The 16,257-nt window shown below is 39.3% G+C and overlaps 4 protein-coding genes across 4 annotated transcripts in view; 1 reads left to right on the top strand and 3 right to left on the bottom strand.

Moving 5' to 3' along the window:
- Positions 1–2,506: 2,506 nt before the first annotated feature.
- Positions 2,507–3,240, top strand: CBG05269 (the record flags this gene model as incomplete). Its single annotated transcript, XM_002645526.1, has 4 exons — positions 2,507–2,566; positions 2,611–2,754; positions 2,800–2,866; positions 3,152–3,240. 4 exons carry the CDS (start codon positions 2,507–2,509, stop codon positions 3,238–3,240), a joined length of 360 nt encoding a protein of 119 aa, XP_002645572.1.
- Positions 3,241–5,028: 1,788 nt separating this feature from the next.
- On the bottom strand, positions 5,029–6,375 carry CBG05267 (the record flags this gene model as incomplete). The annotated part of the gene is made up of 5 exons (XM_002645525.1): positions 5,029–5,164; positions 5,210–5,436; positions 5,484–5,573; positions 5,627–5,716; positions 6,268–6,375. The coding sequence occupies 5 exons, from the start codon at positions 6,373–6,375 to the stop codon at positions 5,029–5,031; spliced, it is 651 nt and encodes a 216-aa protein (XP_002645571.1).
- Positions 6,376–6,961: 586 nt separating this feature from the next.
- CBG28013 lies at positions 6,962–7,877 on the bottom strand (the record flags this gene model as incomplete). Its single annotated transcript, XM_045240390.1, has 3 exons — positions 6,962–7,174; positions 7,227–7,736; positions 7,788–7,877. 3 exons carry the CDS (start codon positions 7,875–7,877, stop codon positions 6,962–6,964), a joined length of 813 nt encoding a protein of 270 aa, XP_045098408.1.
- Positions 7,878–9,410: 1,533 nt separating this feature from the next.
- The window catches only part of CBG05265, a gene marked incomplete at both ends in the record, with an annotated part of 11,128 nt that continues 4,281 nt past the window's right edge, over positions 9,411–16,257 (bottom strand). The window contains 8 exons of the mRNA XM_002645524.1: positions 9,411–9,518; positions 9,582–9,866; positions 9,930–10,214; positions 10,531–11,196; positions 11,245–12,006; positions 13,596–15,173; positions 15,229–15,702; positions 15,769–16,056. Coding sequence (XP_002645570.1) covers positions 9,411–9,518; positions 9,582–9,866; positions 9,930–10,214; positions 10,531–11,196; positions 11,245–12,006; positions 13,596–15,173; positions 15,229–15,702; positions 15,769–16,056 — 4,446 coding nt within the window. The remainder of the gene's footprint in view (positions 9,519–9,581; positions 9,867–9,929; positions 10,215–10,530; positions 11,197–11,244; positions 12,007–13,595; positions 15,174–15,228; positions 15,703–15,768; positions 16,057–16,257) is intronic.

The following is a 16,257-nucleotide window of genomic DNA, read 5'->3' as shown; positions in this document are numbered from 1 at the left end:
TCTCACTCATCTTCTCAGTTCTTCTTCACCCACCACGTGCTCGATCGACAAAAACGGTTCCCGGAATGGATGATCAAATATTGTTTGAAACACACAAAACGACACATGCATGAAATGAAAAGAACTATCAACTTTTCAACCCATCGCATACATATACCTACAATGTTGCGGCGTGTCCTACGCACTCCCCCTTTCTCTCTCCCTCTCAAAAACCCTCTCCGACGTTTCATTTTGATTCTCATCACTTTGGTTGTTATCGCGATTCACTCTGCGAGGACTGGTAAACAAAAATGCGAAACTACAGCCGATGGGTTTGTTGGAAAGGAAAGAAGTCCAGAGAAAAAGGGCAAAAGTAACAAAAAAAGTCAACAATGCAAGTGAAAAACTTTGTGAAAGAAGAGAAAACTTGAAGGACAATAGAACTTTGTTCTTCAAGAATCCTTAGAAAACTCACGTGTTGTTTACGGTCGTGAGATGGAGATTTTCAGTTTAAAAATTACAAAATTGCAGATTAAAACTCAGAATTTTCCAAAACGATGTTCTCAACCTCTAGGACGTTTCGAAATATGAAATGTGTTGTTTTATACTGAGAATTTCATAAAATTTCAAATTTAAGACATTTTATCAAAAATTGAATTTTTTAAATTTTGATTTTTTTCCAGGATTTATCAGAAAATTTTTTTTAAAAAGTGTTTGAGGAGAAATTGTCTGAAACATGTATATTATTAATTCTAAAACTGGCAAGCGGATTTCAAAATTTTCAGAGGTTGATATATATTCTATTCTCAACACATCTTAAACATTTTATCAAAATATTGGGTTCACAAAGTAGGTTGCCTTGTTAGATGAGTTAAACTATCTTGACACTAATAAAAATGCACAGAAGAAACCGGTTCCCATAAAGTTTGCACAACCTTCATGACATTTTTTTTCAAAGATCACAGTCCGAGACAGTTTCTGAATTCAGATCCCGAATTCCATCCTCTTCGCTTCCGCTGCACCCACCACTCCCATTCTATCGGATATTCCGTGAATCATGATCAATACCAAACTAAAAACACCTCCCACTTCATCATTTCCGTGAGACTTGCTCTACGCCCAACATTTTTAGACATATGAGAGAGAATAAGCCAAAATAATTGAATATCAATCGAAATGGCGCTGAAAAAGTTTCGGTTGCCTCAGTAACACAGAAACTGAATTATAGGGTTTTCTTCAAAGTTTGAGAAGCGGAGTTGACTTGATTTATCAACAGAGTATCTAACTCGAACATGAAACTCACCAGCTTTTCAATTTTTCTTATCCCTTTTCTATATTCAAAATTGTCTTATTGCTATGACTGTCCAGGAAACTCTACATTGTGTGAGGTAAGAGACATTGTGAGAATGAAAAAAGTGCTGGACATCTCTTTGTTAAAATCCTAATAAAGTATCAAGAAAGCTTGCATTGCAAAAAAGCAACTTAGTTTGAAAATTGTGTTTTATTTATAAAATAATTTAACATTAATTAGTTTGAAACTTCACTTCAACTATACCATACAAACTTTCACAGAATGACCCCCCCCCCCCTTACCCGTCATTTTTATGTTCAGATATCTCGTTTCTCGTGAAATATATTAGAAAATGATCAACTGACAAAATGTTTATCATAAAATAAACAATATTTTGTCAGTTGAGCACTTTTTGATGCCTTCCACGGGAAACGAGATATATTGGTTTGAAGATGAAAGTTACGTCTAAAAAATTGTTTGAAAAATGTTTTAATCACAAAAATCGATGAAAATGGAAATTAGAATAGCTTTTCAACTATCCTCCAACAAAACCGAACTAATTTAAATTTCTAATAAGGTCATAATTTGAAAGAATTGAAAAATTTAGCAGATGTAGTACTTCTGGTTTGTATAGTCCAGTGAGCATATGATTTTGCACAACTGTTCGGCGCTCCAACAAACAATATAAACAATAGCTCTTTTCAACACTGACAAATCGTTACTTTTTAATAATTGCGAGCAGCTGAACAAACCAAAAAACAGTTCATGCTCTATTAACAAAAAATCCTCAAATTTGCTTCAGGTTTGCAAAACAATCGGAAAAACAGAAGGTGTGAATACATTTTTCTATGGTGACCAATGTACACTATACGCTCCGGTACAAGAAGATTCCGAGAACTACACAATACCGGAGCGATGTGAAATTCTGTTTAACAAGTTACATCGTGAGTTTTTCTTCCTTTTTCTAACCGATCTGATTTCAATGCACCTGCTCGGTTTGCTTATTTAGTTACGCAAGATGAAATCAGAGAATGTAATTATTATTTCTGAGAAACATGATCGATCTTTTAGAACAGCTGATAATTGCTCTTTTGATGTACGACCTCTAAGAAAATCTCAAATAACTACCTGTAGATTTTATCGTTGTAACCCGATGTATGCGGCCAAAAGATCGGTTCTAATAGATTCTAAATTTTGATAATGTAAAAATCTTCAAATACAGCCACTTCGTGCCAAATGGGCGTTATCTCCGATGTGGATCTTCTGGGATACTATATACAATATGGAATTCGACACGTAAGAAAAAATCTCGATACCCAAGAAAATCACAAAGCTTCCAGCCTGATCATAGCATGCTGTTGAGTTTGGAAAGAGAAGAGTGTTCCGCAAAATGGAATTGGTGGTCCCGACTCGAGAATAAAACTATAACAGCCGGAGTTGGCAATGCAACAGAGCCGTGTGATGTTGTTCAAGGGGCTTTTGTGGTTTGTGCATGGTTTTTGGAAAAAAGAAAAACACGTAGTTTTTAGGGATACAGCTTGATTCGCTTGAACCCGGGCAATTTCACAGCAACCGGAGTTTTGTGTCAGTGCAGAAGTAAGTTGTCATGTTTAATTTATTGAGATATCGCATTTCCTCTATTAAAAATTTACCCAAACCGTCAACTCCAAGCTCATGCTTCCCGATTTCTGTGAAAGATATCAAAATTCTGTCAACTGATCAGTTAATAATGATATTATGACGAAAGTTAATCAGTTGGCAAAATTTCGACATCTTTCCCAGGAACCAAGATAAATGAGCTCAAACTTGACAGCTTGGAAGAGCTTCAATTAAAGGGAATATGGTATATGAGTTTTTAAAAATTAATCACTCAAATTTCAGGCAACCAAGCGGTCCAAAAGCAAGGCGCGATTGAAACTGGATTTTTCCTAACACTTTTTGTGATTTTAGTGGAAATCATGGCGAGATAGGCAGCAATGAAGATTTGCAATCCCAAAAATGTCATGAATTGGGTTAAGAGCATTAATAAACAAATTGAAAATATTTTCTTGTAATCTAACATGAAATAATGGTTGAGACAACTATTGCAACCGCGTGGTCAACATTTATTACTGCAGCAAACCGTCGTGGCGCCACGTGATGATAAGATAAAGAACGTTATCAGAAAAGGATATCCGTACAACATCTTTCTTTAACAACTGTTTTTTTAATTAGTTGTGTTAGATTCAAGAGGATGGAACGTTTTATTCTCTTTCCTCTACGTTACAAGAAAATATGTTTTTCTGTTTCATCACTACGAAAAAGGAATTTTATGTCACATGTTTATTAAATTTAGGTTTAACGTGGTAATAATAAGGTAGCCGCATAGCGCGCGTCTTCTAGAAATGGCCAGGCAGTTTTGAGGTTTTCTAGCTTAAACCGAGGAGGAACGAGGCTCTCGTTCAACTCACTCAAATCGAGAATCATTCTCTTTTTCTTACCTTGCTCTACAACATGCAGCGGAGACACACATCGTGGTTGGTGGTCCGATCGCGTCAAAACGCCCTCTGCCTCCAGCCTTTCAATTTCTGCAACCAAAAATTCTTTGTGCCGTATCAAGCCCTGAGGCTCTGGTAGCACTACATTTGAGTTTAATTGAATCTTAAAACCATCTTCAATCACACTTAGTATCCATTCTACGTCACAGATTTTCTCCCAAAAATCAATAGCTGCTGACAGTCTGTCCGGAAAACTCATACCTTCTTTGTTCACATTCTGTGGCATAGTGACCATACTGGGAGCACTTGAAGCACTTGACTCCTCCTTTTCCACCTCTGCCTCCACCGAATCCCTGGCCTCCGTATTGCCGAGCACTTCCCTGGCCTCGGAAAGTGCTCTCATGTCGAAACCACGGTTGTCTCTGCGCATACTGCTCTTTTGCTTTCTCCGTGGAATCCTCCGCTTCTGTTTCCGTTATTGCCGGCAAGATTAGAGAGGAGTAGAATTGAAGTCATGTCAGATTGTGTCGTCGAGCTTTCAGAATCAACTTCAGCGATGGCCTTCAAGGCGTCTAACTTATCCTTCGTCTGCAGAAGACTCGGATCGGAATCCAGCAGCAGCAGCAGCTCTCCGTTTCTTGCCTACAGTAAGTCTTGAACTTCCTTAACTGCCCCTTCCAACTCTCCGTTGGCTGCCGCCTTTGTCAAAATATTTCGGATTTTGAAATTGAAATCCAAGTTCTTCTGAATGCCTTTGGACGACACTTTCGGTGGCTTCTCCTCCTCTGCCTCTCGTTCCTTTTTTTTCTCATTTCCGACTTCCTTCACCATCTCTGCTATCTTCCCCAAAAGATCATCGCCGAATTTCTTCAAGTCCTCAGTACCGATTGGATCCGCCATTTCTGAACAATATTTTAGGTACGAGATATATACGACGATCGAAAACAGTCAATAGACCGTTTTCTACCCGAATTCAACAGAAAATTTCAAAAAAAAATCCAAAAAATTCGACAAAAAACACACACGACCTCGTTAAAATACGTAGAATGATTTCGAAATTTGAGTTTCATGCCCGTTCGGGCATGATCGCTTCGAGACCCGCGGCGCCTGGAAAGTGTGTGCGCCTTTTTTTCTCGCGTGTCCTTTTTCTCCACTCTTCAACGAAAAACATAATAGTCAAAAAATTTATTGATTTTTCAATTTATCGTGAGATTCTGGAAGATAAATAAAGAAAATACGGTATTATGAAGACATGACAAAAAATCGAATTTGAACAAAAGTTCAGAGATCATCTTGAAGAAGTGGTGGTACGGATATCATTTTCTGCTCCTTTACTTCCTCTCTTTCTGGCAGTGGTATTTGCATTTCTTCCTCCTTTGCTTTATCTTTATAGTACCTTTCGAGCTGACGGGAGTAGCTGGAAACAAGAATTTCGAATGCAAAACCTAAATAGAAAACTTACTGGTTATGCATGTCTCTTCGAGAAACAAGTGCAAAAGTGTTGTCCACAAAACAACACAAATATTGAAGTTTCCCTGATGCTGTCGTGAGACCATGCACCTTTTTCATCATTTTTCGCGGTTTGGCTTTCTCCTCCTCGTCTTCAGAAGAAATCGGCGAAAGTCTACAGTTTGATTTTGGAAGTTTCGATTTCTTAGCTGGTGGCTCCGGAACACCTTTTGCATATCCCTGAAATATAAATTTTGTGGAACGTGGGAAAGTAATAGATATCTTACGGATTCTCTGTTTCTCTCGAATGCAGCAACCAGACGCGGACAGTTCAGATTGTCAGCGGGTTCCCATGTGGATTGATGCTCAGCAAAATTCTGAAAACCGAATTTTTGATTACATGTAATTGGTGGATTTTCGATAAACTAACCTTCCATTTCACCATGTATTCTAGTCGTTTTCCAATCTTTCTTCTTGCCAAAATTCGTTCGACAGTGTAAGAGCCATCATTATATGATTGCTGAAATGGATTAATAGATTGTAATACCAAAGATTTATTTGCAGCGTGGAATTTATGGAAACGCGCTCTATTGAAATCATATAGAGTATCGGTCAATAAGATTACAATACCAATCAATAAGATATACAAAAATGTATTTTTCAATTGATTTTCGGTCATTTTCAGGAATTTTAGGGGTCTGGAGCTCGGCTACGATCAATTTGAAAGTTTTGGAGGGTGTTAAACAGATCCAAATTAAGAAAATTTGCATTTGTAGAATTGTTGGTACATCCACACCCTCCAGAATTTTCGAAGTGATCGGAAACTTAACAACCGAGCTCGAGACACTTGAAAATGGTCCAAATGACCAAAAATCAATTGAACAATACGTTTTCGTACACATCGTATCAACCTCCAGTGTATTAGAAAAGAGAATTGGCAAACGCGCTCTAATGAAATCCTATAGATTTTGGAAATTTTGGCCTAAAATTGTGAATTCAACAAAATTACGACAGAGCACTTCCGCCAATATTTCTACTTTTCTGATAGAAAAATAATTTTTAAAAACTCACATTACGATTTGCCGGTCTTCTTGAGCTTGATTCCTGTGTATCCTCATATCTCACTGGAGCGACTCGAGATGCTCTTGCAGGATTTTTTCTGACTCCTTCCTCAGCCATTGTACCAGGTAGACAGTGTTGTGCGACCTCGATAGTTGTCTAGACTGAAAGGTGTCTGTTCTGAGGCAGCAGGGACACTGGAAAAATCTATAACCCTGTGACGGGTCTCGTCGCGATCGCACACCCCGCGGAGCGTGCGCGAGCGTCTGCGTGCGTTTGTATGTGTGTGTTTCGGTGAATGTTGTTTTTTGCGAGGGGAAGTAACCGCGCTCTATAGCACAGCGGGATTAGGGCAGTGTATTGAATGCCGTTCTCGCTTGAAAAACAGTTAGTATCGAAAAAAAACCGCCGATATTGGAAAATCATTTTTTAAAAATAATTTTAGAAGTAATTTAATATTCTTAGAATTCATCATTTTTTATTAAATGGCTCGATATTTTATTCGAGATATTTATGACTAGTTTCTTTTCCGATGAAACACATTTTTGGGGAATCACAATTTTATTTGACAGATTTCAAAAATATGGGCCGAGATATAAGGATCGGGCGAAGGGGAATTTCAAAAAAGAATAAAACAAACATTGGGGGAAATCAATCAGTTATTTTAGGAGATCAGGAAATACTTGATTACAATAATTACAATAAATTAAATTAGCTTGGAAATCGCTTGCTTGACAGATAAGGAATAATTTTCAGCATCCAAAGTGTCGAAATTGTCATTTCTTCTAGGCTTTAAAACACTTGGAATCATCAACCGAGGAGATGACACACTTTCAAATTCTCCTGCGATAACAGCGAGTTGGTTCTCTCCAGATGATGATGCTTTTGCGGATCCTTGTTTTTCGGCAGTGTCGTCTGACTGAAAACAAAGAAATAATTGAAGTTTTTCAATGAAACTGATGCAAACATACCTTCTCATTCATATTAGATTCCGATGCTTGCGATGATGTGGCTGATTTGGACTCCTCGGCTCTTTTGCGTTGAAGTTCTTGCATGTAATAATACTGCTTCAATCGGAAAGGCCTTCTGGCCGCCGCCTCCAATTTCTTCGGTGTCTTGTGATTTTTCGATCGTCCTTTTTCATCGTCTTGATTCTTTGAAAATTCCATTTCCAGTGATTTGTCTTTTGGAATCTCGTTTTGAATAGCAGTATATGATGCATTCTTATCATTGGATCCAGTTTTTTCGCGAGTCTCCTTTTCTGCTTTCTCTTTTTCAGCAATCTCACTCAGTCGGTATGCACCGTCGACGACCTCCTGGACTAGACGGTCGTTCACTGGCTTTCGCCACTCCAGTTCCCGCTCCAAATGACGTTTCTCACCATCCGTTCGGTTTTTGCTTAACAATTGTTGCGTTATGTACAAGGTTTGTTTGATAAGATTCGAGTACTCATCGTAGAAGTTCATGCAGTCCTTCAAGCACTGAAATTATTATTTGTCTTGAAGTACTGCATTATAAAAACTGAAACTTACTCGTTTTTCGACAGCCTGTCTTGCTTTATTGTACTTGGTAACACTTCCATATTCTGCCTCGCTCATTACGGCTTCAATCTTGGTTGCCATGAATGATTTTGCGCATTGGAGTGCCTTCTGACTGACGTTTGCGTATTAGGACATATCCGTAAGCGGAAGGCATGCTGTTCCAGATACTGGAACACCCAAATACGGAATAAGTCCAACCCTTGTGAGTGAGCATCGGCGCAGATGGAGTTTTTGTGTGGAATATTACCGGAAAGCTTTCAGTCATGTTTGGAATCAAGTTCTGGAAAATTGTTTGTTAGTGAACACATCTATCAGTGGTGTGTCGGAAAAAAAAGGAAGAAAGAGTCGTCGAAGGATGGAAAAGAGAAAAAACAATCGATTGCGTAAGACTAAGCTTTCCATCTCGGGCGAATTTCACCTGCTCCGCCCGCCCGGGTGTGGCGCCCGCCTGACGCCCTATATTTTGAAACGCCTGAATTAAATTTCATTTATTGTTTTGCGTCAAAAAAGATTTCAAAAAGTGTAAAGCGCGTTTAATCATAATTTTGTTGGACCACGAAACCGGGCGTATCGGGCGGGTGTAGGGCGGCCCGTTACCCTGTTGGGTGACGGGCGTTTCCGGGAGGCCCGCCCGAAATGGAAAGTTTACGTAAGACACACTGTGCCACACCAAACGGGGGCAATTGTTTTTGGGTGAATGAGGAGATGAGAATGTATGAGATAAGTAGAGGGCGAGAGAGAAAGAGAGAGACGGAGTTGACCTTACCGATGAAGAGGACCACCACAACACACCAATTGTGCGCGCACAACGCGTTTGCAACGTGGCCTATTCGGTCGGCAGAAAATAATCTCTGGGTCATGCAAAGGTGCTCGATTGCACACAGAAAATTCGAAGTATGGCATTTCAAGCTTGATTATGTAACAAGGCAGTTCCCCAGGAAAATAACAACCCTATATATATACAGTACAGTGCCAGTCAATAAAAATTGTGTTTTGCAATTGATTTTAGGCCGATATAATCGTTTTCAGGTGTCTGGAGCTCGCCCGTAAAGTTTCCGATCGCTATGAAAATTTGCGAGGGTGTGAAACAGAATTTTTTGAAACACCTAGTTTTTCAGTTACTTGCCGATTTCTGAAAGAACCGTCATTTCACGTTTAGAGAACAAGAACGGGTCAAAAACTGTAGTAAAAATGACCGAAATGTGTAAAAATCAACTGAAAACATGTTTTTGTATATCTTTTTGACCGATACTGTATTTGTATTTCAAACATGTAACAAGACAGTTCTTGCGGCGGAAAAGGAAGTCTATTTACCAAAAAGCAATTTATTGAATCTCATGAAATTCGTGGGAGGCTAGCGAATAAATAACACATTTGACAAGAAAAGTTTTTTTGAAAAGCTGAGAATCGTTTCAGAATGAGAAGAGAGATGTTGGGAGATCAGTGGTTCTGTTTGGAAAAATTTACAAAAAACGGGAAAAAAAGTAAAAACGGAAGAAGATAAAAAGGACAATTCAAGCTTCATGGCTGGTTGAATAGTTTTGAAAAAAAGAGGGACGTTTCAGAAAATATCAGGCATTTTTGATAACAAAATGGGATTTTCTGTAGAATTTCTCATTTGGAAACAGAGCACTTGTCCATCATTTTGGTGAGAATATTGGTTTCGTTTTTCGGATGGCTGGATGTACGGACAGATTGTTGATTCTGAATGGAGGGTTGGGCCTGAAAAATGACTTTTCAATCAACAGCTTCAAAAATTGAAAATAGAAGACGACAGAAACATACACTCTGATTTGACACGCATGCAAATCGTGCCACGTCATCCGCCTCCGCCCTTCGACTTCGTAGCTCGAGCAAATACAAATAACTTTTTGGTCGTCTTGCTCTTTGTGCCCTCGAAGAGCCCTGACTGCCCGACCCTTGCTGACTTGATTGAACCGGAGCTTTAACTTCTTTTTGAGATTCCTCTTTCTTCGTTTTCGAAGCTCCAACATTGAGCTTCTCAACATCAGAGCAGCCCCGAAGGTTGGGTGGACGGACTGATTCCCGGTTCTGAATGGAGGGTTGGGCCTGAAAAATGACTTTTCAATCAACAGCTTCAAAAATTGAAAATAGAAGACAACAGAAACATACACTCTGATTTGACACGCATGCAAATCGTGCCACGTCATCCGCCTCCGCCCTTCGACTTCGTAGCTCGAGCAAATACAAATAACTTTTTGGTCGTCTTGCTCTTTGTGCCCTCGAAGAGCCCTGACTGCCCGACCCTTGCTGACTTGATTGAACCGGAGCTTCAACTTCTTTTTGAGATTCCTCTTTCTTCGTTTTCGAAGCTCCAACATTGAGTTCCTCAACATCAGAGCAGCCCCGAAGGTTGGGTGGACGGACTGATTCCCGGTTCTCAATTGAGGGTTGGGCCTGAAAATGAACTTTTTGAAGCAACAAACTCTTAGAATAAAAATATGGGAAGAATTATTGTATTCCCTCTGATAGAAGCCCACCAAAACAGTAGATGTTGAACTCAATTATCTTTATATCTGTGAATGATATCAAATTTCGGTTAACTAATAAAAAGTTTGGTGAAATTATGTTGACTAATTTTTTATTTACCACTTTCTGATATCTTTTACAGAAATCGAGACAGCTGACATGAGCTCAAAGTTGACGATTTGAGCGGAGCTTTAATTAGAGGAATTTTGAAATTCCTCCATTAAAAAAAAAGATAAAAACATACACTCTGATTGGACGTTCTTGCCGATTGTGCTGCTGCATTCTCCTCCGCCCTTTGGCGTTGCAGGTTTTGCATGGACGTGTAGTTTCTGATTTTTTCTTCTTTTCGTAACCGCAAAGTTTTTAATCGTTGCGCTCTTTCTGCTCTCGAAGTGCTTTGAGTGCTCGACCCTTGCTGAGTTGATTGAACCTGGGTCTTATCTTCCTTTCGAGTTCGTTCATTTTTCTTTTTCGGAGCTCCATCATTGAGATTTTGAGCATCAGAGCAGGCCGCATTCATTTTTTCCCGAACGTGATTCTCATATTGGTTTCGGACCTCTTCTGCGATTGTGCCTTCCACTTCCGGACGGTGGGCAAGATTGTTGAGTTTTTTCATAATTGGTGGAACAGCGGCAGGAGACTTTTGGTCCAATTCTTTCTGAGCAGATGTCTTCCAGAAACTTTTTGGATCCTCGCAGTTAAAATTTCTTTTCAATTTTTCCGCAAAGTCCAATTTTGCTTGACGTTCTGCATTCCTTTTGCCAACTCGTTCTTTGCTTTCACCCAACATAGTCATCAAACGTAGATCTACGTCTAAATCATTTATTTCACAACCTTCTTTCTTGGCGCAGCACATGTCTACCCAGTAATCAATATATCGGTCGTAAAACACGTGAGATTCCACGCAGCACTGAAATGATAAACATGGAATGGAAATTCAATTTGAAAAAAAACCTACGCGCTTGATGACCATATCCTTGAATGACCAGACCCTGTGACGGGCTTCAGCATTCTCAAATGTTATTGCAGCAAACATATAATCAATTTCTTTCTTCATGCATTCGTACGCTTCTATATAAAGAGTTTCGCAGAGCTTCATGAATTGGCGTGAATCAACTGATTTATTGATAGCTTCGTTCATGTTGTCATCCAGCTTGACCCGGAACTCGTCTATGGCACTGGCGTGAACATCAGCCAAAACACAGTCTTCGTACATTCGATCTTTTTTAAGTCTTTCGAGCATTCCGTTCGCGCTTTTCCCTTGTATTTCAAATATTTTGTCTTGTCGCTTCCATCGATTTCTAGTCTTCTCCGTTTCTTCATATGGTTTCAAATGTTGACGGCAGAAGATAAGATGTTTCATCTCCTCGTCGAGAGCTTCTCGAGTGTGTTCGGCGTACATATCGAAGAATTTGCGACCCTCTTCGAAACACTGAAATAGAGACATCAAACAAAATTGGTTTTCTTGAAATTTCAGCACAATAGGAAAAAACGTACTTGTTCCTTTGTCTTGCTCTAACAAGTGCTTTCGAACAAAGTCGTGCTCCTCAACAGTTTGAGCTTTGCATGTTAATCTATCAATGAGGAGAAATGCTTCAGACTGAAACACGTTCAGACCATGCGCATGGACGTCGAACCGAGTGTAGAATTCGAGTGTAGAATTCGAACCAAGTGTAGAATCGGAAGAAGCGATTTTTGGTGGCTTTGACATAGCAGACTTCTGGAAATCAAAAATATTTTGCAATGGAAAAAATGATCAAACGAAACGAAGCGAAACAAGTCACAGTTTATGAATAACGTAAAGTGTTTTTCACCAAGTAAGTCCTTCCAGTGAAGTTATGATCAGACAAAAGTTGCTGACTGAACACATGACAATATGAAAAAGAAGAATTGCCTTAAAACACGTCAGAACAATACATTTTTACAAATCGTGCCAGGTTACACCAAACGCACAAGGAATGGGTAGCATGGACCAATTATTTTTGGGTGAATGGTGAGAGTGTGTGAGATAAGTGGAGTGTGACAGAGAAATTTGACCTTACCGATGAACAGGACCACAACACCACAGTAATGGTCTGCGCCCAGCGCGAATGTAACGCGGTATTAGCTCGACAATCCGTTTAGGTGTAAATCAGAAAATGTTTATAGCCAAGAGGAGGAAATTTATTCTTATTGTAAGAGGACAAAAATGGACGCAAGGCAGAAAACGAAATTTGAGCTCGTAAATCGCTTCCACATCAAACGCAAGGGTCTCGCACGGATTTGTCGAGTGGCCTAGAAAGACTAGCGGCTGGCCTAGAAAACCTCAGCTTTTTTAATTGCCGCGGCCGCAGCAAAATGCTGATTTGCTTTTGTTTTCGGGTCATGCATTGCATACAGAAAATTTAACAGAGGGGATTTTAATTTTTTTTTAATTGGATACATTTTCAGCTTGCATATGTAACAAGACAATCCATACGGGTCACAAAGAAATCTGGATATACAAAACATTCTACGAAAACTAAAAAAATTTTTTTTAATCTTATAAAAATCATGGGAGGCTAGCGAATAAATGATACATAAGAAACGTTTGTTGGCTAGGCTGAGAATCATTTTAGGGCGAGGAATTGATGTTGAGAGATTAGTAAACGGTTCAAGATAATTTACGAAGAACGGGCAAAAAAGTGAAACAGGGAGAAAATAAGTAGACGGTAATTCAGGCTTCATGTCTGATTGAATCGTGATAAAAAGGAAAAGAAAATTAGTGAGGTGTAAGATGAAACCGGAAAAAAATAATTAAGGGTATTTCGAGCATCATGGGACTGCTAGGAAAGCAATTAATACTTAAAAATAGATATGATTTTGAATAATTTCGAAAAATAACGTTGGTTGAGTCAAAATATGTTTCGTTATGCTCTTCATTTCGAAATAGAGCACTTGGCGATCATTTTGGCGAGAATATCGGTTCGGTGTTCAGGATGGCTAGGTGGACGGACTGATTCCCGGTTCTGAGTGGGGACTTGGGCCTGAAAATGAACTATTTGAAACAACAAACTTCTAGAAAAAAAAGAGAAGCATTACCGTATTTTCTCTAATAGAAACTCATCAAATCATAGACTTCGAGCTCGATTATCTTGATATTTGTGGAAGATATAACATTTCTGTCAACTGATTAAGTGTTGGTGGTACTTCAATGAAAATGTATCAGTTGATAAAATTTTGATATCATTCACAAAAATTGAGATAACTAAGCTCAAATTTGACAATATGGGCGGGGAGTAAATTAGAGGAAACATGAAATTCCCCCGATCGAAATAGATAAAAACATACATTCTGATTTGACGTTCTTGCCGATTGTGCTGCTGCATTCTCCTCCGTCCTTTGGCGTTGCAGGTTTTGCAGGTATGTGTAATTTCTCGATCGTTGTGCTCTTTGTAACCGCGAAGTTTTTAATCGTTGCGCTCTTTCTGCCCTCGAAGTGTTTTGAGTGCTTGACCCTTGCTGACTTGATTGAACCGGAGCCTTCACTTCATCTCGAAATTGCTCATTCTTCTTTTTCGGAGCTTCAACATTGAGATTTTGAACATCCGAGGAGACCGCATTCATCTTTCCCTGAACCTGATTCTCATATTGATTTTGGACCTCTTCTGCGATTCTTTGTGGCCCCGAAGTGCTTTGAGTGCTCGATCCTTGCAGACTTGACTGAACCGAAGCTTTAACTTCCTTTCGAGATTGCTCATTCTTCTTTTTCGGAGCTTCAACATTGAGATTTTGAACATCCGAGGAGACCGCATTCATCTTTCCCTGAACCTGATTCTCATATTGGATTTGGACCTCTTCTGCGATTCTTTGTGGCCCCGAAGTGCTTTGAGTGCTCGATCCTTGCAGACTTGACTGAACCGAAGCTTTAACTTCCTTTCGAGATTGCTCATTCTTTTTTTTCGGAGCTTCAACATTGAGATTTTGAACATCCGAGGAGACCGCATTCATCTTTCCCTGAACCTGATTCTCATATTGATTTTGGACCTCTTCTGCGATTCTTTGTGGCCCCGAAGTGCTTTGAGTGCTCGATCCTTGCAGACTTGACTGAACCGAAGCTTTAACTTCCTTTCGAGATTGCTCATTCTTCTTTTTCGGAGCTTCAACATTGAGATTTTGAACATCCGAGGAGACCGCATTCATCTTTCCCTGAACCTGATTCTCATATTGATTTTGGACCTCTTCTGCGATTCTTTGTGGCCCCGAAGTGCTTTGAGTGCTCGATCCTTGCAGACTTGACTGAACCGAAGCTTTAACTTCCTTTCGAGATTGCTCATTCTTCTTTTTCGGAGCTTCAACATTGAGATTTTGAACATCCGAGGAGACCGCATTCATCTTTCCCTGAACCTGATTCTCATATTGGATTTGGACCTCTTCTGCGATTCTTTGTGGCCCCGAAGTGCTTTGAGTGCTCGATCCTTGCAGACTTGACTGAACCGAAGCTTTAACTTCCTTTCGAGATTGCTCATTCTTTTTTTTCGGAGCTTCAACATTGAGATTTTGAACATCCGAGGAGACCGCATACATCTTTTCCTGAACGTGTTTTCCATATTGGTTTTGGACCTCTTTTGCGATTGTGCCTTCCACTTCTGGAAGGTAGGCAAGATTGTTAAATTTCTTTTGAGAAGAAGTATTCCAGAAATCTTTTGGATTCTCACAATTAAAATTTCTCTTCAAATTTTCAGCTAATTCCAATCCAGCTCGCTCTGTTTTACTTTTGTTAATCCGTTTCCTGCTTTCACGCAGCATAATCTTCAGACGAGGATCGATGTCGAAAGTATCTATTTCACGATTTTCTTTCTCTGCAGCCAACAGATCGTTCCAGTAATCATGATATCGATTGAAAAATTCCGTGGCTTCCACGCGGCACTGAAATTATAAATATGAAATCAAGGGCCAGTTTTTGAAGAAAAAAAAAACTTACGCGCTTGATTACCATTTCCTTGGATGACAATACCCAGTGACGGGTTTCAGCACTATCGGCTTTGAGTTCAGCAAACATTCGATCGATTTCCTCTATCATGCTATTGTAGGCTTCATGATAATTGTAACAGCAGTAGGCTTCGAGTTGGACCGAATTCATTTCTCTTTCCATATCTTCTTCCATGTCGTCTTCCAGTTTGACCAGGAACTCATCTATTGCACTGGCGTGAACATCAGCCAAAACACAGTCTTCGTACATTCGATTTTTTTCAAATCTTTCAATCATTCCACGTGTGCTTGTTTGAAACACTTCAGATAATACTTCTTGTCGGTTCTCTCTATTTTTGATCTTCTCGTTCCCTTCACATGGTAGCGAAAATTGTTTGCAAAATAAATATGGTTTCATATCCTCGCCGAGAGTTTCACGAGTGTGATTGGCGAGCAGTTTGTAAAAATTGTGGCCCACTGTGAAACACTGAAATAAAAACACAATTATGATTTGGTTATGTAAATATTTTAGCACAATAGAAAGAAAACGAACCTGTACGTAAACTAAATGTTTCACCGCATCCAGACGATCAGCATGTTTGTCCTCCACTTCCTCAAATCCCGAATCAATTGCATATTCCATTCTCCTTATTGCTCTAGCACACGCTTTATCACAAATTAAGTCGTGCTCCTCAACTGTTTGAGAAGTGAATTTTAATATATCAATGAGGAAAAATAGTTCCGCCCGAAATACGTTGAGACCATAAGCATGAACGTCGAATCGAGTGTAGAACTGAACATCAGAAAGATGGTTTTTTGATGGTTTTGGCATAGCAGATTCCTGAAAATTGATAGTATTTTGCGAAACTGATGAAATGAAACAAAGCTAAAATGATGACAAAGCGAAATATTTCAAGCTGGGAACAACAGCAAGAAAAAACAAAACAAAAATTGAAAGAAAACAACATTTTTAGTTTTATTCATATTGACGTTTAATAATTAATACTAAACCCTCAACCAAAAAAAATTACGATATTGTCGG

This window comes from Caenorhabditis briggsae (assembly GCF_000004555.2).
Source record: "Caenorhabditis briggsae complete genome, chrX, whole genome shotgun sequence".
NCBI lineage: Eukaryota > Metazoa > Nematoda > Chromadorea > Rhabditida > Rhabditidae > Caenorhabditis > Caenorhabditis briggsae.
The sequence above is the reverse complement of the archived record's forward strand: the minus strand, read 5'-3'. Positions and strand labels throughout refer to the sequence as shown.